Genomic DNA, 23,714 nt, shown 5'->3' with positions numbered 1-23,714 from the left:
AAATACACCCTCTTCTCCCCACAAAGCTTGCTTTTGTATTTTTCAATAATTAGTAAGGCTGTAGGACTCATAAAAATCAGAGGGTTTCTTCCTCTGCATATAAATTTTAGTGTGGAGCTAAAGTAACCTAAAGGGACCCTTCAGAAAAAGCTGACACTTCAAAGCACTGCTATCAGGATGACTCTCGGATATAAAACACCATTGAAAATGTAATTCTCAGTATTTTATAGTCTCACACTTCTCTCCATGTTAGGGGTGTCAGATAAAATACAGGACACCCAGTTAAATTAAAATTTCAGATAAACAATTATTTTTTAGTATAGTTATGTCACATGCAACATTTGGGACATACTTAGAGTTAAAAAAATGTGTTGTTTATCTGAAATGCCAATTTAACTGTCAGTATTTATTTATTTAGCTAAATTTGAAAACTCTAAGTTGACTTTCTAAGAGTTTACATTTGAAAATAAATTTGACACATGCAATGACAATTAAAAATAAAGCAAAACGTGAGAAGTGGTCCCAGGAACCCATAAGAAAAGCTTAAAACATTTTACCTGGAAGATGTTTTATCCCAGAGCTTGGCCTTCCTACTTTCTTCTTGTCATTCAGATCTCAACTTAAATGTCACTCCTTTAACAAGATCTTCCCTGGCCACTCACTCTTAAGTGGTTCCCCAGTCCCCTTTTTACCATTTTAAATTTTATTTTATAATGACATTTATTGTTCCTTGATATTTTCTTGTTTGTTTATTGCCTGTCCCCCCACTATAATGAAAACTGCTTCATAAGAGCATTGATATTGGCTTTAATGTTCTTCATTATACCTAAAATGATGCCTGACAAATACCCTAAATATGTGGACAATACACTTTTGTGGCCTGAGGACAATAAGATATTGGTTCTATAACATAAGCTTTGGAAATCAAGTTAAATGCTGGCTCTCTGTGTGATCTTGGGTAACTACCATAACTTCTCTAAACCTAGTTTATCTATATGAAATGAGGATACAAGTAGAAATAACTTCATAAGGCTGTGAGGATTAAATGAAGTAATAATCGTCTGAGCACAGTGGTCAAGGTCTAGAGACATGAAGGTGCAGATCTACCCCTTACAACCACCACTCAGAAAAATATCCATGCCTCAGTTTCCTCATTTAGGAAATCCTAAATCCTCATTCTAGCATCTTATATCTCTTATCATCTCACATAGTAAGAAAGGATATTAAATGGTATGATGCACATAATGCACTCAACAGAGGGCCCAGCACATGATAACTGCTCAATAAATATAGTCAATGAACACCTTTGAAATAGAAGACTTGCACTTTTGATATAGGCTAGGGACACATGCAAAGTATGGTTGAAAGGAAAAAGCAAGTATCTGAAAAGCAGTAAAACCACCTCTTAAGAGTGGAGTCAGAGAAACCCGAGTCTAAAGTCGGTTCTATACTATCTGCTGTTTCCAGGATTGATTTCCTCATCAGTAAATGGTAATAACAGAAGTTACTTTAGAAGGTTGTTTCATTAAATGAGATAATGCATAAACATTTCTCTCTAGCTCATTATAGTACCTACCACAGTGCCTTGCAAATATTTCTTGACACACTAACACATGATAAGACATTTAGTTTGGTACAAATTAAACTCTCAACAAACATTTGTCATCATTGTTTCTGATATTATCACTATAGTCATTATTGTGAAAGTTGAGAAGACTAAAAGTGAAAGTCACCATTTATGGCTGACAGCCTAATGGGAAGCTATATTCTTAGTTTTAAATATTCTTTTATGAGGACTCAGATTCAGATAGACATTATTTGTTAGCCCAAATGATTTACTTTTATTATTCTGCATTTGATTTATTCTAAACTTCTCTAGATTACAAGTGACCAAACCACAGTGCAAACATGAGGGTGGAAGGGATCGTATTTCTCTAAACCCAGCCAATACCTAGGTTTCACTTATGGACAGAAAATCTAATCATGGCTACCATTATGGTATCTCATGTCAACTCTCTTACCCACTAATCCTGGAATGAAGCCTAAGTAAGCATGATGTTTGTGCATACATTTAGATCAGTCTGATCTCTCCTGCCCTTCCTTTATCTAAATAAAAATAAATGTTAGATTGGAACTCTCCCCTTATCATTTCCTTGGGAAAACACATTTTAACCACAGGCTTTCAAATTTGTAATCCAATTCCCCTTCCTTAGGTCTCTAAGCAGACTCTTATTAATGTTTACCCATTTCTTTCTCTTTCTTTGTTGTGTCATGCTAGGCTGTCATGGTGTCCCTGCTGACAGATTATTCACCCCAGCTCCAGAAGCCAAAGTTTTAATGCTGTGATGGTTGTCAAGAGAGAAACAATGTTCTTCGGTCACAGAATGAGTAGTTTATAAGGGAAGGGGAAGAGAATCTAAGAAATAAATCCCAATACATGGTATATGTGAACAATATGATATTGTTTTACCATTGTGCAACTTTCCTAAAGCACTTAATTTAAGTGTTGATGCACTGTAATATATGACTTGACTTGGTTTAAACTCTCTAATTCACAATTTCTGAGATACATTTGGGTATCATATACATTTGCTTCAACTAATATAAAATACTGTGTTCATAATGCATAATGTCTAAGCCATTAAATCTAATCTATGCTTATTACCTTAATAAATTATCACCCACACTAATTTATAAGTAAACATTTACCAGGCAGTCAGCAGCTGGTAGATCTGTGGGCTGTGTTCATATCCCCCAGGACCAACAAAGAAACCAAATGATCCATCTTAACTGATATAGTGCAATTGTCAGGCAAATGAGGTAGACAGATATTTACTTATGGAGGCAGATGATGAAATTCTTAGAAAATAGCTATAACTATGCTCAAACTCTGGAATTTTTTCCAGTCATTTGTGGAAAGGAGGGCCCTTCTAGAGCACTCATCTATTTCCCATAATGAATACTTAATGTTACAACACTAAAAAAGCCTTTGTGAACAAGTGGTAAAACCATGGATACATGGCTACGAATGTAAGAGCCATTAGAGTGACATTTTCGTAGGTTTACATTCTCCAGCTGGAGCAATTTAATTTTTCCTATTTGTGCTTATCATGCATCTACTCATACCACACACTGGATATTTCCATAAATCCACTACTTGCCATACTTTAGCCCATTTTTCCTCCAATTTTTCTTCAGGATAATCAAAACTTGCATTGCTAGATTATTACAATGTACTTAAAGCTAGGTGTCTCTTGGAGGTGACTAAAATTTGAAATGTTAAATTATTATGACATAATTTGAATTTTTTTTGCTAAAAATTTAAACAACATAAGTGGAACTTTAAAAAAAATAATGTATTTTACAGAGGACAAAAAAAAAGTAATTACTTTTACATTCTACCTCCACTATGAAAAGAATGTTTCCAGCCTGGATGACTGATATTTTTCAGCAGATAGCTATGACTTAAATGGGTAAGATATGAATTACAAATTAGATTTGCAACAAAGATGCAATAAAACATATTTTGTAGGGGAAAAAAGGCTCATAATGTTACAGGAGAAAAAATTATCTTTTCTAGTAAATATCAAAGGTGACTTTTATGTTTGGTAATTTATTGGGAGCATTCAAGAAAGAAAGAGTAGAGTTTAGTGGACTATTGTCTTTCAGCAGAGGGTACAGGAACAATTTAACCAGAGGGTGCTATGTGGATTGTGGGCCCCTCAAACTGCCTACATGCACTTTGTAAATGGTCCCCCATGGTGATGAGCTCTCATCTCTTTACTGGTTATTCTTTGAATCTAGTGGAAAGTATAATCTTCCCCAATCAGAAAGAACTTGTAATAATTTTCTTGCCAAAATGTAGTCACTTTACTTCAAAAATCCCCAAAGCTTTCTTTTCAATGTACACACAATTAAACATCTTTCTCAATCCAAATCTCTAGAAATTTGCTTTCTTAACTTTTCATTTTAAGAATACATTATTTATATTATCAGGAATTAAAAAAAAAACAGGAAAGGAAAATTTAGCCTTAATTTTTCCAAAGCTATTTTTAGCTGTTTTGTTCTACCTATTTCTCCCTCATTCGCTTCTCTATGTAACTACTGTGACAACAAAAATCAACAAAAATTCCAGCAATGACCCTTGGGTCTCTGATGTACATAATAGATTCTTCCCATTTCATTAATATAATTATCCAAAGAGTTCCTTTCCTCCAGGATTTTTCTGCTATAAATTGGAAGTAAAAACATCAGGTGATTACAGTGCAATAATTTCTATGTCAGAGAAGAATCATCAGTTGTTTTTTTTCTCAGTGATAGGTTTCCAGAAACTTTAGAAAAATAATTAAATGTCAGATATTTCTAATGGGTATTATGCTAATGATTTGACTATTATAAAACCCTCAGGCAGAAAGATCTGCATGGATTAACATGGCAGTGCAACATTAGAGCTCATATGAAAGCAAGTGATCCTAGAATCTCAATTAAAATGGCAGGAGCCCCTTGGTCCAGTGCTAAAGTTCCAAGGCAAAACTTCTCATACACACACACACACACATACGCACACTGTATTCACATTCTTTTTTTGGGCCTTTTTGTCTTAGAAACTCTCATGAATGTTTAGATTATGAAGGTTGAAGCACATCTTGAGACATGCATTTTGTAAGATTGATGTCTTTTGACCAATATGAAAGGCCATATCAAATGATGAGACATCAGTTAAGTCACAATGATCAGACTCCTATAACCAAGAACACCATATACTGACGTGCAAATTGTGCTCTGTGTAAAGGTCTCAGGTGAAAGGTATGCATGAGGGTTGAAACCTGGTTACCAAGTCTTGTGCTTTCTTACAGGCCAGGAGGAAGGGGTAACTTTTTTTGTAAGTTTTCTACCTAGAGGGGACACTTTTCAGTATTTCATAAGCTTGAATACATGCTTTGTTTTAAGTCACACAAAGGGACAGTATCTGGTAGTGGTGGCCCTACCATCAACTATTTACATCAGGACTTAAAAAAAAAAAATCACCTTGTACTTGATTAAAATGAGACACATAGAGGCATTTCAGTGATATTTTGGTATCTTGCCTCAGTTTCTGCCATAGTTTCATTAGGACTCCAAAATAGTGTCTGTCCATCTTTGTGTGGCAAATACATGACACAGATCATTGAAGCAGAAATTTGACATTGACTCTTCAGTTCTTTAATATTTTAAAGAAATTCACCCCTAATAATTATCCAGAAAATTTAATGTCGATTATTAATGTCAATTATTGATAAAAGAATTAATGTCGATTATTGATAAAAGAATCTTGGTCAGAACATATGGAAGTGAATTCTCTGATATGGACTTAAATTCTTTCACAGTTTTAATAGTGCCCAACGTATATCAATGACACCGGATTCAGTTTCTAATCAATGTTTTTGTGAAACTCATTTCCAGAGGAAATGCAAGCACAACTGCCTTTTGGAGCAAAATCATTAGGCAAATGAATTTTTAAACTGGAACGAGGCTTAGAAATAATCCAGACTACCCCTTCATTTTACAAAAGAAGAAAACAGGAAATCACGGAAAAAAAATGTTCCTAAGATAGAAATATATTCTATAGGGAGGGACAAGGCATATGTTCGACATTCCTCTGCCAACTATCTGGGATTGTACAAATGTAGCTGCTAGATTTGATTTACCTCATAGGCTGAGTCAGGAATAGGAAGCTGGCTGGTCCAGGACTATGCTTCTGTGAGGTCAAGGAATAGAGAGGAGAGTTCACACCCGAGGCAGGTATAGATACAGATACCCAGGGATATGAATAGAGATCCAAAAAACATTCATGTAATAGATGCTGTTGGTGCCCCATTCAGATTCCTTTTACCTGGGTTTTCCCATCCTCCAGCTACTGTCAGGATTAGCTGCTAATGGCTCACAGTTGCCTCTTTTTCTAAAGAGCAAACCCCTCAGCCACCAGGAACAACTTAGCCCAGGAGGTTAGACTGTCACTCTCATCTCACCACCAGCAGTCCACCATCAATGAAGAAGTACCAAAATTTGGCTCCCTTCTTTCCAGTCAAGACCAACTCTGTGGTGAAATTCATGTGCCAGAGTTCCCCATGGGATCGGGCTAAAGTAGTATCTGAGACCAGATCTTCAATTAGCTTTCCCTGCTGCTAAACGGCTTCCCTTCTTCTTAGAATGCTTCCTCAGTAAATTATTTGCACAAAGATCCCCATCTCAGGCTCTGTTTCTAAAGTGATCCATAAATCAGATTTTTCAGAGGTCTGTGCTATACTGCTCATCCTTTGGATATCAAGGGCAGAATAGGGGGGTAAGAGGCCAAATGGTGACAAGTGGTGAAATGCTGTGTTTAGCAAGCAAAAACTTTTCTGGTTACCAAGATTAGCCTGTCTTAGAAGGAAGCAGAACATTATACATAACAAATATTATTTTCTGTCATATGTTCAAATTCATAACGAGGAATTTACTAGTTGTATGAAATAAGAAACCAATTTATTTTCCTCAGAGAAGAGTAGATCTGACTTAACTGACAATATTTCTGGTTTACTTCTGTGATATTATAAGTACCTTTCTAGATTGGCAACCCTGGCAGCTGTTTAGTTGGTCTGCCCTTTGCGTTGGCTTTCTGGCTTCTGCCAAAGACTCTTACTCAGCAGTTCTGGATTGGGGCCTAGAAACGGTGTTTTTAACAAGTTCCCAGGAATGCTGATGCTGCTGGTCCAGGGACAACACTTTGAGAATCACTGGCCTGAGACAATTCTAAAGAATTATATGAGGTGTATTCAATCCCACAGCAACAAAGTACCACCATAAAGCGTTTGACACAACCCAAATCCTCTGACTATTAATATCTCTGGAGCCACTAAGACCTGGGTTTCTTTCCTCCTCTGCTATATAACAGCTATCTAACCCTCCTTTCCTCATCTGCAAAATGGGAATAATGCCCATCTCCTAGTGTTACTGGGAAGATTAAATGAAGTAACATATATAAGAGTATTTGACTTAGAGCAAGTGTTAAATCAATATTAGCTCCCTTTTATTTGATCCATTATTTCTAACACTTTGTAATTTGTCTCTGGCTCTTCATAACAAAATTATATCCCAGCATCGGAAATACATTGAGTAGAATACCTGGTGTCCAAAAAAGTGCAAGGAACGAGCTTGTCTTCTGAAGTTAGCAGAACTCAGTAGCCAATGTGTCAGTTGTGCCATCTCTCTCTAGAAGCTGGTTTGTGAATATGGGACCCCCGTGAGCAACTTGGAATTTTGCCAAACTGAATCACAGATGCCAACAAGTCTGAAAACCTAATCAAGGTGACTAAACTCTGCTTAGCAAAGCATGACAGGAATGTATATTTACATGAAATAAATCAAATACATTTGACAATTGTCGGACTTGGGTCTAACTGATAGAAAGGGAAAGGGATTAGGGAAAACTCATCAGGGTTTATCCACCTTTGTCTGAGGCTAGAGCTGCTCAAAGGAAGCAGTTTCAAACTGTTCTTAAGGCAACAATTCTCAAATGTTTCAATCTCAGGACCTCTTTACATGCTCATAAATTATAAAGATCTCAAAGAGCTTTTGTTTCTATGGGATATATCTGTTAGTATATACACATTAAAAATTAAAACAGAAATATTAGAAATATTTGCTTATTGATTAATTTAAAATAACAATAGTAAATCTATTATAGGTTAACATATTTTTATGAAAAATAACTATTTTCCCAAAAGAATTAATGAATAGAGTGGTTGACATTGTTTTATAATTTTGCACGTCTTCAATGGCTGCCTTAATAAATGACAGCTTAATTCTCATATCTACTTCTGCATTCTATCTGTGGCATTATGTTGTTCTGGAGAATATACAGCCTTACACAGATAAGTATTTAAAAAGAGAGGTCTAGCCTTTTCAAATAATCATGGATATTCTTTGCTGTTGCACTGAAACTCCACAAATGATAGCTCCATAAAGATTAGTTGCATTGTGGAATCTGAAACCACATTGATGAACTTTTCTACACTGTTACATTAAACTTCATGTCTATCTTACACTTTGAATACATCTTTTACCCATGTGTAATTCTACATTAATCATTTGGAAAATATTAGTCCACTGAATTATGTAGATATTCTAAATAATGGCACATTACATTATATAAAAATTTAAAAATCACAATTGTTAATATCAATCACCACTACTATGGTGTGAATGTTTGTGTCCCCCTGAAATTCATATGTTGAAATTCTAACCCACAAAGATTATATTAGGAGGCGAGAACTTTGGTCATGAAGGTGGAATTCTCATGGATGGGATTAGTACTCCACAGAGCTCCCTAGCCCCTTCCATCATGTAAGGACACAGTGAGAAGGCATCAGCTATGAACCAGGAAGAGAGTCCTCACCAGAACATGACCATACTGGCACCTTGGATCTTGGACTTTCCAGCCTCTAAGACTGTGAGAAATAAATATCTGCTACCCCATCCATGATATTTTGTTATAGCAGCTCAAATGGATTAATAAAACTGCCTATCTCATTAGAAAAATCTTTACGTATTCTGAGGCAGATATAAATTCTATACAATTCTAATTTTCTTTTGAAAGCTCAAATTTTATCTTTGGCAAAAAATACTGTTAGTTACCTTCCTTGAAATGACAGGTTTACCTCATTCATTTTAGTGAAGATGGCTACCAAATACCCAAGTCCTAATGATCATAGTTTGTGAGTTGTTCTTTCTTTCTTTCAATTAAAACTTGTGTACCATACAAAAGGTGGCTAGTTCAACAACTCAAAGAATTGCACAAGTGCTTTTCAATCATCATATTTCCTTATGCAACAGAAAGGCTTAATGTTTACTTCTCATGTCATCACACAGAATATTAAAGAGATGTGTATTTAAGGGTTGAAATTTAATATTAATAATTTTCACTGCTTCATCAAATACCTTAATAAGTGAATCTGGCTTTTAAAAAAACTGCTTGTGATAGTGAAGAATAAAATGACTTTTGGTTCGTGCTAAGGTGTCAGCAGTTTTACCCACCAACCTTTTTGTACCATCCAGTGATGCTGCTGGCTCAGGGACCACCCATTGTGAAGCAAGGTCCCATACTGCCTTCAGGGATCCAGGGAAGGACAAATGGGAAGAACTCTGGAACATCCATTCCTGATTCAATCAGTAATAGCTGACTCTACTCTGATTTTATCTGTATTATTTTGAAACATTTCCCCAAAATATTGTGGTGGAAAATAAAAAGTTTATGACTCACTTCTGTAAAGCAAGTCTTGGCTCTCCACTAACTGATAAAATCCATATTGAAATTTATTTTTATCCGTCCTGTACATATCAAACCATCTATTATTTTGAGTCTCAGCTTTGTGCCAGACACTGTGTTGGGCACTGAGAGATATAGTAATTGAAAAGAAAGACTTGATCCCTGCCCTCATGGTGCTTTTGGTCTAGTAGGGGAGAGAGACAACCACATGAAATAAGAGCAGTGAAGGAAACAGATAGGATACTCTAATAGAGAACCAAGGACAAAAGAAAAGGTACACATTTGGATCAACAGTTCTCAAACTTTAGTGAATATCAGAATCATCTGGAGAACTAATAGATAATACAGAGGCCCTGGCTTATAGAAGTAGGGAGGGCCTGGGTCTCCGTAGTTTTACCAAGTGATTTCCCAAAATTTGAGTAGTGCTGCTTTAAATACATTGCCTAGAGAAAGCCTCTCAGAGAAAATGACCTTAAAACTGAGTCCTGAATAATGAGAATAATTGAAGAACCTGAGTTTTTCATTGGATTTGGATCAGATTTTTCTGAGGTGATGCCAGTTCTTCTCAGCTATAGGCTGAGCTATATGACTAGTAAGTTCATCTACTGCTTATGTGAGTCCGTTCCACTTCTTGTTACAAAACATATTTTATACTTAAGCAAGCAACTATGAGTTGCTATAAAAACTATGTTTTATGAACAAAAGTTACACTAGCCTTGTTATAGAACATCTTACTAAAGATCCTATCCCATTAACAAGGGACAAAGCACATGTCTTTATTTTTAAAAACTTATGCCGCTACTGGCTATTTTTCCAACAATGCCTTTTTATGTGGTCACTAGAATATAAATATCCTCTAACTTCTCTTTGTTATCTTTCTCAGACTTGTACAACCATCATGACACTTTGAATTAACTTTCAAAGCCCTTATGCTAATAAGATTGTCTCCCCTCAAGGTTTTTCATTAAATATAATTGTAAAAATTACATTTCTTTAACTAAGGTCAATAAAGGAAATGAAGATATTTAATTTTCGATCCCCATATAATTAACTGAAGAATGGAAGAAAACAGTATTTTGGTGAAAGGAAATAGTGTACAGGTTGGCCCTGAGGTGAAAAAGGCTTTGGCTTCTTCAAATAACTGGATAAAGATGAGTATAGCTAGAGTGTGGTGAGCAAGGAAGAGAAGAACAAAAAACAAGTCTGGAAAGATGAACAGGAGTTAGTCAATGTAGGCATTTGATGTCAAGGCAAGAATTTTGAATTTTATTATAAATACAACGAGAAGCCATTTATAGGACACATCCATTAGGAGTATTCTGTGAGGACAGCTATGTGTGCAGTGTATTGTAAAATAAACATCATTGCGTATGAATAGATTTGTTATCTGGTTTATCCACTAATCTCTTTGATAGTTGGTTGGCATGAATTAGCCCTTAAAGTATACTTAACTGTTGACAAACCAATAAAATGACATTTCCACAGCTTTAAAGGTGATAACCAAATATCTGACTAAATTTGAACCATTTAAGAATCTACAACAAATCTGTTTGTAAAAGGAGGGCCCTCGAAGACAAATGTTGACAGAACTGGCTCCAGAATCCTAAGCCCTATTTATTGACTTATACTTTACTCCACCTTTTTATTCCTCCATTATTAATTCTTGCCCTTTTCTGTTTCACTGTATTCACCTTCCTATTAGTCTTTCAATGTGTTATATCCCCCCAGTCTCCTTGTCTTCCTCCTGGAGCAATTGGAACTTGAGATCACATGTTAAGTGTACTATAGCCTAAGGGATAGGAATATGGACTATTTAAATCTCATCTCTCCTCTTATTAACTGAATGACCTTCGCTAAACCCTTTAACATCTCTAAGCCTCAGATTCCTCATCTGTAAATAGAGGATAATAATAGTGGCTAATTATAGAAATAAATGTGCAAGTCCAGGAAAAATAATTCATTGCTTGCTACATCGTACATGCTCAAAAATGTTACTAATATATCTTTAATTTCCTAATTAAAATTTCCATTTATATTGTCATCTCACATTTTGAGCTCTTTCAGTTCAAGAAGTATATAATTTATTTTCGAATCTACCATGCCACCTTTTATTCTGTTGTTTTGTAAATAATTTCCTGTCTGCTGTATACAACTGTGAAATGCCACAAGACTTCAGAGAAGGGAGAAAATACCTTCTGCAGGACTGATAATGAAACCCTTCAGGTCAGTGGTTAGATATGATTCCATTGTTGAAGGGCTAGTAACATCTGGATAGGCAAAGAAAAAGGAGGGCATTGAGGTTGGCAGGACTGTGAGCAAGTGTATGAGATGGGAATGTGTGAGATGAGAATTCTTGTGTGATGGTTAGTGAGTAGTCCATATTGTTTGAAATGGAGGATTTGTGTGTGCAAATATTTGGAAAAGTATGTTGGTGCAAAACTTAGTAGCATCTCCATTAATAAGCTAACAAGTTTAGAATTTTTCCTGCAGGCTTTGGGGGGCCATTGAACAGATTGGCATGAGAAAGAGACATAATAAAAGCAGTGTTTCATCAATACTGATCTGGTATACTGTGTAGACTTATTTGGGAAACCAGTTTCATGGCTATTTTTTTCTTTGAACTAGAGTGGCAGGTGTGGAAATGGAAGACGATCCAAGAGAAAACTGACAAGACTTGGAAGTTGAATCAAAAACTCAAAGAGAAAGAACAAACACTTTGAACTTGAAATTATCATGAAACATATAAAAGCAGGTCAAGTCACCTCTTGGCCTCAACAGTTCTATCTTTAATAAAATATAATATCTTAGCTTTACAGGGATGAGAACTTAAGCAAAATACTTGGTGTGAAGCATAAATATAATAGATGCAAGGACCTGTAGCTCCTTACCTAGCACAGGAAAGCAATGAATAAACATTTTCTCATTTTTAATTATCTTGATACCTTGGGAAATAGAGCCCCATAAAAAAAATCAAGGCAGTTTTATAGGGTGAGACTAGTTAAGGGAAAGGATTAAAGGAGATGCTTGATCTACGTTTCTTGTCTTCAAATCTTGATTTACAGATTAATAGATCAAACAAACACATTTCCTGTTCATGGGTCTGATAGTAAAAAAGAGAAACAACTTAGTTATAGTTATTAATGGTTTCCCCGTGTTTCCTCTTTCATCAGTAAAAGCTTAATAAGAGCAAAACCTTATAGATGTAAACATCTCTGTTTCTCTGACCTAACAAAATCCAAGTTCTTTGATAATTAAATTATTAATCCTTTAAATGCCATTGAGAGAAAGTTACGCATATTTAAGTAAGAGTAGACAGTTATTCTCAGTAATAAAATACATGATCCATTCCTTCCTCTGGAGCTGACCACTTCTCTGGACCATGAAGTGACCATTTCCCTCCTTGCACCACTTCAATTTGGGCCAGAGACTCGACTTGACATTGTTTCCTGTAATCACTTCTAGTGGCTTTTCTAAGGGCCTTTGTAATTATAAAACTCTTTTGTTATTCTATAGGCCTGCTTCCAAAGAACCAAGGATACTATAATAAATAGTCAATAAAACAAATCCACATCACGAGCCTGTGTATCTAGCAGGGTACATCCATCCCGAGCTCTCTAAGAGGTTCTGAGAGCTAATGTTCCTTTTTCCTGACTGATAACAAACAGTTCAGTTAGTCTTACTTAAAAGTGGGGAATTCCCACCAGAATGGCTGACATTTAAAGGAACTACAATACCTAATGTCTATGAGGACAGGATAAGATAGGGTACAACTAAAACTATTACATTTTGCTGATGGGAATGTAAACTGGTGCAACCACATTTCAGGAGTATTTGGCAATATCTAGCAAAGCTGAACATACATGGGTTCCATGACCCAGCAATTTCACTCCTGGATATACACTCAAGAGAAATGAGTGATTATGTCCACCAAAAGAGTTGTTTGAAAATCCATAGCAGCTTTTTTCATAATAGCCCCAAACTGGTAACAACCCTAATGTACATCAACAGAATGGGTCATTAAATGATTGTATATTCATGCAATGGAATACCACACAATGAAAATAAATGAAGTATATCCACAAAAACAAGGATGAATTTCATAGATATAATGCATAGTGGAAAACACCAAAGGATCCCATGAAGTTCAAGGATGGGCGAAATTAACTTATGGCTACAGAAGTCAGAATAGTGGTTACTTTTATATGAATGGGTACTGAATGGGAAGGAGCATGAGGGAGCTTTCTGGGAGTTCTAGAAGTGTTCTATATCTTAATTTGATTGGTGGTGAAATGAGTATATGTAACAATTCATTGAGCTGTTCTTTTAATATGTGTGTACTTTGAAGTATAGAAATTTTATCTCAATTAAAAATAAATAGATAAATAAATAAATAAATGCATATCTTTCAAGTTCCAGTTTAAACTGAATAAAATTGAGAATTCTATAAACTGGGAATTAATTGAATTGCCCAAGGTTATCTTTTGTATGGATTTGGAAATGTACTCCACTGTACATTTGGAAATGTACCCCACCGCTTCAACTACACTGCTTACTAAAGAGTAATTATATTTTGAAAACATTTTATTTGATTAAAGAAATTGGGCATCTTCTTTATTAGAACAAAGGTCTGAACTTTCTGTAATTGGTGGATTCACCAAATATCTGCTCTGCCAAACTGCGAGACAAGAGAGGGCTTCAGGAGATTGAAAAACCATTGCTGCTTCCCAGTCCTACTGCTAAAACTATCTCCCAAATGAGACTACTTTGGTTGGGATCTTTACTGGATGTCCATCCAACGTATTCAGATTATTTACAATGTATATAGTACTGTGCATTATATTAAGAGGATATAGCCTCCTCTCTTTTAATGAAGAGGCTATAATACATTCTTAAGGAATTTATGTCTTTTTTTAAAACTTTATATTAGTTTCAGGTATACAGCGCAGTGGTTGGACATTTATATAGTTTATGAAGTGATCTCCTCGATTACTCTAGTACCCATCTGGCACTATACGTCGCCATTACAGTAATTTAGTTTTGAGGGGGTTTATTTAACCTTCAAATAGGGGAAAAGACAATAAATTTTATTAGTTTCAGGTATACAGCACAATGATTAGGCATTTATATAATTTATGAAGTGATTCTCCAGTTACTCTATTATCCATCTGACACTATACATAGCCATTACAATAATATTGACTATATTCCCTATACTGTACTCTACATCCCCATGATTGTTTTGTATAATGTCTTTTAAAGATGTGTCACTTATCTTTCAGATAAAAGCCCATATCAGGCTATTCTCATTAAATGAGATCAGCAATAAATTCTGAAAACAGGTCTTCTTAACCATCCATGGACTCCAAGGAATAGACTTGAGAGGCTCCATGAACCCCATGAAATTACACACATTTTTACATGTATATCTAGTGTTTTTTCTGTGAAGAGAAAGAGATCTCTCAGATCTCCTACAGCATGGACCATAAGTGACTGATAGTCCAGCTGTTACACTCTGAAATCCATCATTGTGTTGATGCCAAGGCTACACTTCCCACACCCTGCTCCAAGCCAGTGATGCGGAACTTCTCTGACAGCACCTCTGGTTTGAGGACTCTCTGACAGCCTTGTAGAACTCCTTCAGAACCGTGTTGCAGTCTAAGATGCTTCCACCTGACTTTTCTACCTTCTTTATCCCTTCTCTGGATCCTTTACCCAGAGTCAGATCTGCTTTGAGGTCTTCAGCCTCCACCGGTTCTCTCCCCATATTTTCTCATAGGCACTATCCCTAATAAATCTCTTGCATAGTTAGTTCCATTGTGGCATCTACTTCTCATAGGATCCAGACTATGTAAGTGGCACCAGGAGTGGTCTGAGAATATAGGTAGTAAGATGTGGAATTAGAACTTGGTCACTTACTGCCCCACAGGTTAAGATGGCACTGTCCTGGTTGGTAGGTAGAGCACAGATAGTCCCTGGTACAAAGTGGTGACTTAAGTGCTAAAGGTTTCATTGGTAATAATCCCAGTGGATGAGTCCAGAGGTCATGGACATGTTGGAACATCCCCTCAAAAGTAAAAACAGTGCTGAATCGTACATCCCCTACCACAGAGAAGGAGGCACAGCATCTGGTAGACTTCTTTGGGTTCTGGACAGACCCAAAGCACATTCCACTCCTAAAAATATTCCTCTAGCATGGAAGACTGCTGGGTTTAAGTAAGGTCCAGAGCAGATAAGGGTTCTGCAGCAGGTCCAGGTTATAATATCAGCAACCTTGCCATTTGGGCCATATAATCCAGCAGACCTTATGGTGTTAAAGTGTCAGTGGTGGAAAAAGATATAGTATGGAGAGTATGGTAAACTCCAGCAGGAGAAAAACAATATAGTCCCTGGGAGTCTGGAATAAAGTATGCTATCCATAGCAGAAAAAAAATGATATGCCTTGTGAGAAACAGGTCCTGGTATGTTACTAGGCCTTGATAAAGACAAAATGTTTGATCACATGCACCAAGAACCATGTAGCTGGAGCTATCCATTATGTGTCAGGTTCTTTCTGAACTGTCAAGTCATAAGGTCAGAGAGGCCTACCATCAGTCCATAGTAACATGGAAATGGTACATCCAGGATGGGGCCCAAGCAACACTAGAGGACACAAGTAAATTGCATGAGGAAGTAGCTCAGATCCCCAAGTCATCCATAAGAGTTGTACCCACCAAGGCTTGAACCTATAGCTATATCGGGGAGAGTCTTCATACAAATAGCTAAAGGAGGAGAATAAAGCTCTTGTTTGGTTTATAGATGGTTTGGCTCAGTGTGTGATTGAAACTGAAAATGGACAGTGGATACATTACACCACATTCAGGAGAATGAATGATAATGAGAGAGAAAATCTTCCCAGTGGGTGGAGCTGAGGTGGTGTATCTGGTCATCCACTTTGTGTGCAAGAAACAGTAGTCTGAGGTGAGAATATTTAGATTCATGGGAAGTGGCCAATAGCCTGGAAGGGAAGGCTACAAGATCAGATACAAGGTGTTCGGGGGTAAAGACATATGAATAGAAACACAGGAGTGGTAAAAAAAATGTGAAGATCTATGTGTTGCATGTAAATGTCCACCAGAAAGCACCCACCACAGAAGAGGCAACGGATAACTGAGTAGACAAAATGACTCAGCCAGTTTACAATAGCTAGACTTTGTCAACAGCCACCCAAGAACTGGCATAATGGGCATATCCAGGAAGTGGCCACAGTGGCCCACATGTAGGCCAATAATACTGACTCCCACTACCAAAGCCAGTTTAGCTACTGCTACCTCTGAATGTCCAACCTGTTGGCAACGGAGACTCATAAAGAGCTTCCAGATGAGGCACTATCTCTTGGTTATATGGTGTCAAGTCAACAATACTGAGCCCCCTCCATCCTAGAATGGTCATAAGTTTGTCCTTACAGGGATAGATACTTATTCCAGGCATGGGTTCATGTTTCCTGCCTGTAGAGCCTCAGCCAGTACCACTATCCAAGGGATTATGGAGGTCTGATCCACAAGCATAAAATTCCACGTAAGATAGCTTCTGACCAGGGGACCTATTTTACAGCAAATGAGGAGTGGGAGTGACCCCATGACAAAAGCATCTGCTGGTTGTATCACATACTACACTCTCCAGAGTCAGCCAGGCTCACTGGAATGGCTTTTGAAAGGAATAACTAAATTGCCAGTTTTGAAGCAACACTCTGAAAGAAAGGGGTGCTTTTCAGGATACAGTGTAGATATTAAATCAGAGACCTCTGTCTGGTGCTGTGTCCCCAGTAGGAAGAACTTATGGATCCAGAGACCAAGGGGTAGAAGCATTAGTGGTCTCACTTACCATATGAGGACTCTGCTTCCAGTTGCATCAACTCTGGGTACAAAAGGGTTGGTGGTCATGGTCCCCAATAAGGGCATACTTTTGCCAGAGGATGCAGGATGTGTCCCATTGAACTATAAGCTATGGTCACCACCAGGACACTTTGGACTCCTTATACCCAGGGACCAGCAAGCAATAAGAGGAGTCACAATCATAGCAAGAGTAATGGATGCTGATCATTAGGAGGAAATAGGGCTTCTTTTACATAATGGCAGCAGAGAGGAATGTGTGTGTTACTCAGGTAATACATTTGAGCACCTCTTGCTACTCTCTTACCTAATTATGACTATGAATGGGCAAGTGTAGTAACTCCAGCCTCAAGAAGAATATGATTACCAAGGGCTCAGACCTTTCAGGAATGAAATTTTGGGTTATATCACCAAATAAAGCCAGTAAAATCTATAAACGTGATAGCTGAGGGTGAGAGGAATTTAGAATAGATAGTAGAGGGAGCGGATGACCATCAATTGCAGCTCCAAGACTAACTGCAGCAACAGGGAATGTAATTTATCCTAATAACCCTTCTTTTTAGAGTTTTCTCCTCAGTAAGAGAGGTCCATGGGAACCATGGAGGATCTGTTCTTGAATTTGTGAGAAATAGATCTGTGTAGTGCAAGGAATAGACTGACAGACATGAGAATGCCCCTCTTAGATTTCTGACTGTCAGAATTGTACCTGATTGAGAGCTCCAGTGGCTCCCAAAGCAGTAAATGAGCATGGCAGGGACACTAAGGCAGGTGTGTTTCTGGGAGTTGTGGGACAACTCTGACAGACAACTTTCGATCTAGGACACTGGCCTTGTAGAACTCTCTTAAAACTGCACTGAAGTCTAAGACTCTTCCACCTAACCTTCCTTTCCCCTCTCCTCTATAGGGAGTCAGATCAGATATCCTTTTCAGTCTAATGGCTCTCCTAGCCTCTCCTGTTCTGCGCTCCCCCCTTATTTCTCCCTCACAAGTCTTTCTCTCAATAAATCTCATACACAACTAATCCCATCTTAGAGGACCTGGATCAACAGATCTTTCATCAGATATTCAAAAGGTTTGTGACATAAGAAAGGTTATAACCTGTTTGCCAGATACTGAGTTTGCATTCTCACCTTAGAAGAACCAGGAACAGAATTTGGAATAGTTCTTGACTCAGATCAACGGTCTCATTCTTGCCATATCACTGATCAAGGCAAATAAGATTGTGCTGATATATTTGGGAAGATGAGTCAATACTGGGAATAAATTTAGGAACAACAATGATTATTATTTCCTCTGGCCAGGCAGGTAACCCTTCCAATAGAGTCAGCCTTATCATATAAACTATAGGGACTCAGTGGACTGTCACAAAACCAATTAACCTAGAGGAATAGTCTGCTTTAAATTTATTTATTAAAATAATACATTAAAGAATAAAAATCCTTCCTGAATCATCTAAGTTGTAATGCTATCAGTCACTCCAAGAACTTGAAGTATACCACAAACAAAATGGCTTTATCCATCCCGAAAAATGTAGTGACAAGGGAAGATAATTGTACACCATTTCTGGAGAAAACTAAATACATACATTTCGGATTTTAGACAGTTAAGTATTTTTTATATATGTAAAACATGCATTCTCCAACCACCCTTGAGTTTTCTTCATGACATTAATCATGTTCTGCAGGTAGGGAGAGGGACAACATCTACCTAATAGATCTGTTATCCATGGGAGAGTGTTTAGAGGCTGGTGACACCTTCCTCTTATTAGTGACAGGACTGATTCAGAGTACAACTCCCTGACTCATTTATTCATGGATATGTTGTCAAGAACAATCTTAAACTATTTCACAGTATAATAAAAAACAAATAAACTCAAGCAAAATTCATACTCTTTCCTCTTTCTGTCCCATCCTTGTCCTGGTAATATTTCCTGGGTCTTTGCTCCTCAAAAGAGCAAAATAAAAATCTTATTTTCTAAAATCCAGTGTCTGAAATCCCTCCTAAATGTCGGTCCAACTTAAAGTAGTTGAGCGTATGATCTTCCTAGGGTAATGTGTGTGGAGAGGAGAGACTGGAGGCGGAGTCCAGTATATAAGCAGTAGTGAAGCCTTTTTCAAAGCATGAAAAATCCCAATGATCCTTCCATGAGAGTAATGTCTCTGGGGGAGCATCCTGGTATTCATGATAGGATATTAGGATGAAGAGCCTGCTGGAACATCAGTAGGTTGATCAGATCATCCCCTCATTCTTACATCTGTAGCTGATCCAGTTGCCAAAATCATCTGGGTATTTTCTTAAGGACAAAAAAAAAAAAAATACTGGACGTTCATGCCAGATCTACAATTTAATTAATCAGTAGACCCAATTCACCGAGTGACTCTAGAGCAAGAATCTAATGTCTTGCATCCAAATTTATCCATTTGTAAAACTAAGGTAAAGCTATTTATCTTTTCCTTATTGAATAGGTTATTATGAAAGGGAAAAATGGCCCAATTTTAATTGAATCAGGTTATAATGGCACAAATAAAGTATCAAATCTGATTCATGGGAATCTTTCAACATTATTCATGTTGGTTTTGCATTCACCAAAATAAAACCTAGTAGCTTTGATAGACTCCAAAGACCCAGCTTTAAACATTCTTTGAGTACCCCGAGAGGGAAAAGGACAGAGTAAAATATTATTAGTCAATATTACTAGTTTAAAGGTGATAATATTAGTGTTATAAACCCATTACTCAAATGGTGTTGTTTTCAAAAGAGCATATTTCATATTTCATACAACTAAAAGTAAATTTTAAATAGCTTAATTTTTTTTTACTTATATTTCAACATCTCCATGAAGGGAAACACACAGTCCTCAGCAATTGCCTTAAGATTCTCTTTATTCTTCTCTCATCACATATCACCGGTGCTTCCCCATTACTCTCTTTTCAATCAACACCTTGATATCCATGCTTACATGGAATTTGTTATCTACATCTAACGACTCATGATTCTAGGAAACTCTTGTCCATGTAATCTGCTTTACCATTTTTTATGATTCTCCAGCACATAAGTTCTCAAACCAGTCGATCATCAGAAGTCCCTCCTAGGAGGGCAAGAAAAGGAAAGAGCAAGAAACAGTTCATTTTAAAGGGCATGAGAAGCGTAATGGCTAGAAACTCTCAAGTGTCAAGAATTCTGACTTCATCAAACCATGTTCTGGCTTTCATCTACTATATTACATATTTATAAATCTTAAAATATTTCCCAAATGTTTTTCACTACTAGCATATGAAGAGTAATGGTTTTCATTGGAGAGAGAATCAAGCCATCTGACATGGAAATAACAATAGCCTCTGTCTCTAGCTGGTCAACTACAGCTCCAGCAGTAATTGAATTGAATGTTTTCCAAGTCTTCATTCACCAAGAATTGTTCATAATGATTCCAAGAGAGGAATTTTTCCTTTTAAATTTCACAGAGCACCATTCGAAACAAAAAATCTGATACACACACCTTCCTGATTTTTGTATGTAAAGTTTTATCGGAATAAGCCACGTCCATTCATTTACTTATATCCTCTACTGCATTCACCCTACGGAGGCAGAGTTGAATAGTTGCAGCAGAGATCACATGGCCTTCAAAGTTTAGTGTATTTACTATCTGACCCTTTAAAGGTTTGCTGATCCTTGCCCTAAAAATATGTTTTAAAAGTTTATTTGACTGTAATCAACAATAAGAAATGCATTTTATTTTGCAAACAAGTGGACACGTATTTATCTGAGATAAAAGTTTAACAAACACTGTTTCCTCATACTACATGTAATGTACTCTATTTCTATTCTTCTCTGTTCAGTTTTATTAAAAAATAAGATTGGATACCACATAATAAATATTAAAACCTACTATTGATTTTTACCCACAGTTTGAAAATTACCCCCTTGAAATCTCCTAGCATAGTGTCTGGCATATAGATGACATGGAGGAATTATTTACTGAATAGTTTATTGATATTTACTAATATCAGAACTATTCTTCTCTTATGTCACATAGGGTTTGCTGGTATTCAGTATCATCTCCATCTTCTAAGTTCTCCCTTGTACCACAAGGACTGAAAGCCTGGAAACTACATTTCCCAGATTCCTTAGTTATTAAGGTTCCAGTTAGATTTTGCTATGAGAGAAAATGAAGGTGGAATAAAGGAGGAACTATTACTCCCCAATGGCAGGCACATGGGGATAAGCAGACGAAGGCAGTAAGCACAGAATTTTGCCACACATTTCCAGTCATCCACCTAAGAATTATTTTCTCCGTTCATTGTGATCCCTATACCTCCACAAAAGGAATTTGAGGGGGAAATTACAGAAAAGAGGAGTCATAGTTACAGTATGCTGGTAAATATTTAACAACTGGCTCTAATTTGTAGAATTTGCCAATTTCAATAGTGTAAATACAACCACAATGATTACTTTCAAGCTGCCAATGTGGTGTCAATGAATGTGGAATTGGGAAGAGATGCACAAAATCAGCTCTGTAAGCTAGTGAGAGCTGGCAGAAAAATACTAGTTATAATATTATTAATCCCAGTTTTCATGTGTTTTCTAGGCATTCCATCTTTCACTTCCTAAAGTATTTCCTTTTATTTAATAGTTTATTCTTGTTATTTGTAGTAGTTAAGTCCTATAAAGCCACTGCAAACACTGAATTAGCACATACTGAATCAGCACTCCTAAGAAAAATACAGGGTTAGATTCCTGCAAGCCTTTCGTCACAATGTTTTCATCAACCTGTCAATACATAACTTTGTTTTATCTTTGTTTCTGTTTAAAGATATCTGATTGTGTATACATTGTTGGTTCATTAACACTGAACTAACAGCCAAAAGCATTATCACTCCTGCCTGAATTAAGCTCATCTAACACAGGTATTTTCTCCATAAAACGCATCACAGTCTTTTCATGCTAAGGAACCCTAGCTGGCACTTCAGCACTACATATTTGGGGGCCATTTTATTTATTTTATTTTTATCATTCTCTTAAGATTTTATTTGTTGAGATTTTTGGAAACATAAAATAAGTTATGGAATAAAAACAAAATAAATATTTTCAACATTTGAAATAATTCATTCAGTTCAATTATCAAATACATTTTAAAAGAAACACCAACATCTTGCTAATTTCAATATGGGAAAGCATGGGATGATTTTTAAACAGTCACATTTTTTTCCCATTTTACCAGTATGGGAGTACATTTAGAATTTGTTTTGAGTGGATATTTGGTTTACTCACAACTCAAATTTTCAATGCTTGCATGAAACATATACTGTAACTTTAGAAACAGAATTGCTTGTTAAGAAACTGGCATTCTGTGAACAGAGCATCATAACCAAAAGCATACACAAAAAAAGAAATGATCTTGAACTCCTCCGGTCAATGGATATATATATTTTTTTTATTCATAGGTTTTTAATTTTGTTTGGTTTGGTTTTGTTTGATTCTTTTAAAAAATTTTTAATTAAGTTTATTGGGGTAACAGTGGTTAATACAGTTATATACTTTTCAGGTGTACATTATATTTGACATCTGCATATTCTATTGTATATTTACCACCCAAAGTCCAGTTTCCTTCAGCTACCATATATTTGATCTCCTTTACCCACTTCACCCACCCCTACCCCCTATTTTTGACCCTCTTTACACTGTCTAAAAAGGATTTTGAAGACTGATCTTCAGAGTATAAGAAAATTTTTCAGGAAAGGGGAGAATTTAAGTGATCTTTGCTGTGGTGTTTGCATATAATTAATGTTGTTTAGGAAATGCAAAGAAAGAATCCGATTATGGGGAAATTTTCATGATGATTGTCTTCTTTTGTTCAAAACACTTGTTTAATATTAAAATCTATTGGATAACATTACACCCATAACAAAACTGCGAAGAATTTATTAATATTTCTGTTTTTATGACAAGGCAATTGAACCTCTGAATATTTTAATAATTTTAAGGTCATTTCGCCAGTACGAGCATTTAAATCCAAGCATATAGATCTCTAAGATACCATTTTCCTTGACTACATAATGGGTTTTGTTTAAATGCTTCTATAAATTGCAAAGTGTATATGATACAATTTTCCTCAAGAAAACAATTATAAGAACAAAACCAAATAGAATTTATTTACCTAGTTAAAATTGTTTAAAGATGTACTTTACGATTATCATCATTTAAAATAGTAGATGATGCTGCTATTGGAAGCTAATTGTGTGCTCCTCATAAATAAAGTATGTGCGGGTGAGCATTTCATCACATACTCTTCTCTCCTTCCAAGGCAGCTAAGGATTTGTGCAGCAACTTAGAAACTTCTGCCACTGAGTTAAGAAAAGGCAAAATAAATTTAATTATTCAAAATGTAATACATATTGTGTACGGCGCTTCAGTTAGGAATAATTTTAGCAGTGAGTGGTAGAAAACCCAAAACAAAAAGGGCGTAAAGAAAATAATATAATGTGACAATAAACCATTGTCTCATTATTGTTGTGAAACAAACTACCTAGAAACTTACTGGCTTGAAACAACCATCAGTTATT

At 36.3% G+C, this 23,714-nt stretch overlaps 1 protein-coding gene and 1 long non-coding RNA gene across 7 annotated transcripts in view; one reads left to right on the top strand and one right to left on the bottom strand.

Annotated features, from left to right (window-relative positions):
- OTC (ornithine carbamoyltransferase) overlaps nt 1-2,694 on the top strand; it is a 61,617-nt gene extending 58,923 nt beyond the window's left edge. Inside the window, exon 10 of the mRNA XM_006918259.1 lies at nt 2,279-2,694. Within this exon, the coding sequence (XP_006918321.1) occupies nt 2,279-2,338 (60 nt within the window). The 3' untranslated portion in view covers nt 2,339-2,694. The remainder of the gene's footprint in view (nt 1-2,278) is intronic.
- The window catches only part of LOC107196133, a 150,951-nt gene that overhangs the window by 34,366 nt on the left and 92,871 nt on the right, over nt 1-23,714 (bottom strand). The gene's annotated exons all lie outside the window — the stretch shown is intronic.

The sequence above is a fragment of the Pteropus alecto genome, unplaced genomic scaffold, assembly GCF_000325575.1.
Source record: "Pteropus alecto unplaced genomic scaffold, ASM32557v1 scaffold28, whole genome shotgun sequence".
NCBI classification, from domain to species: domain Eukaryota; kingdom Metazoa; phylum Chordata; class Mammalia; order Chiroptera; family Pteropodidae; genus Pteropus; species Pteropus alecto.
The sequence above is the reverse complement of the archived record's forward strand: the minus strand, read 5'-3'. Positions and strand labels throughout refer to the sequence as shown.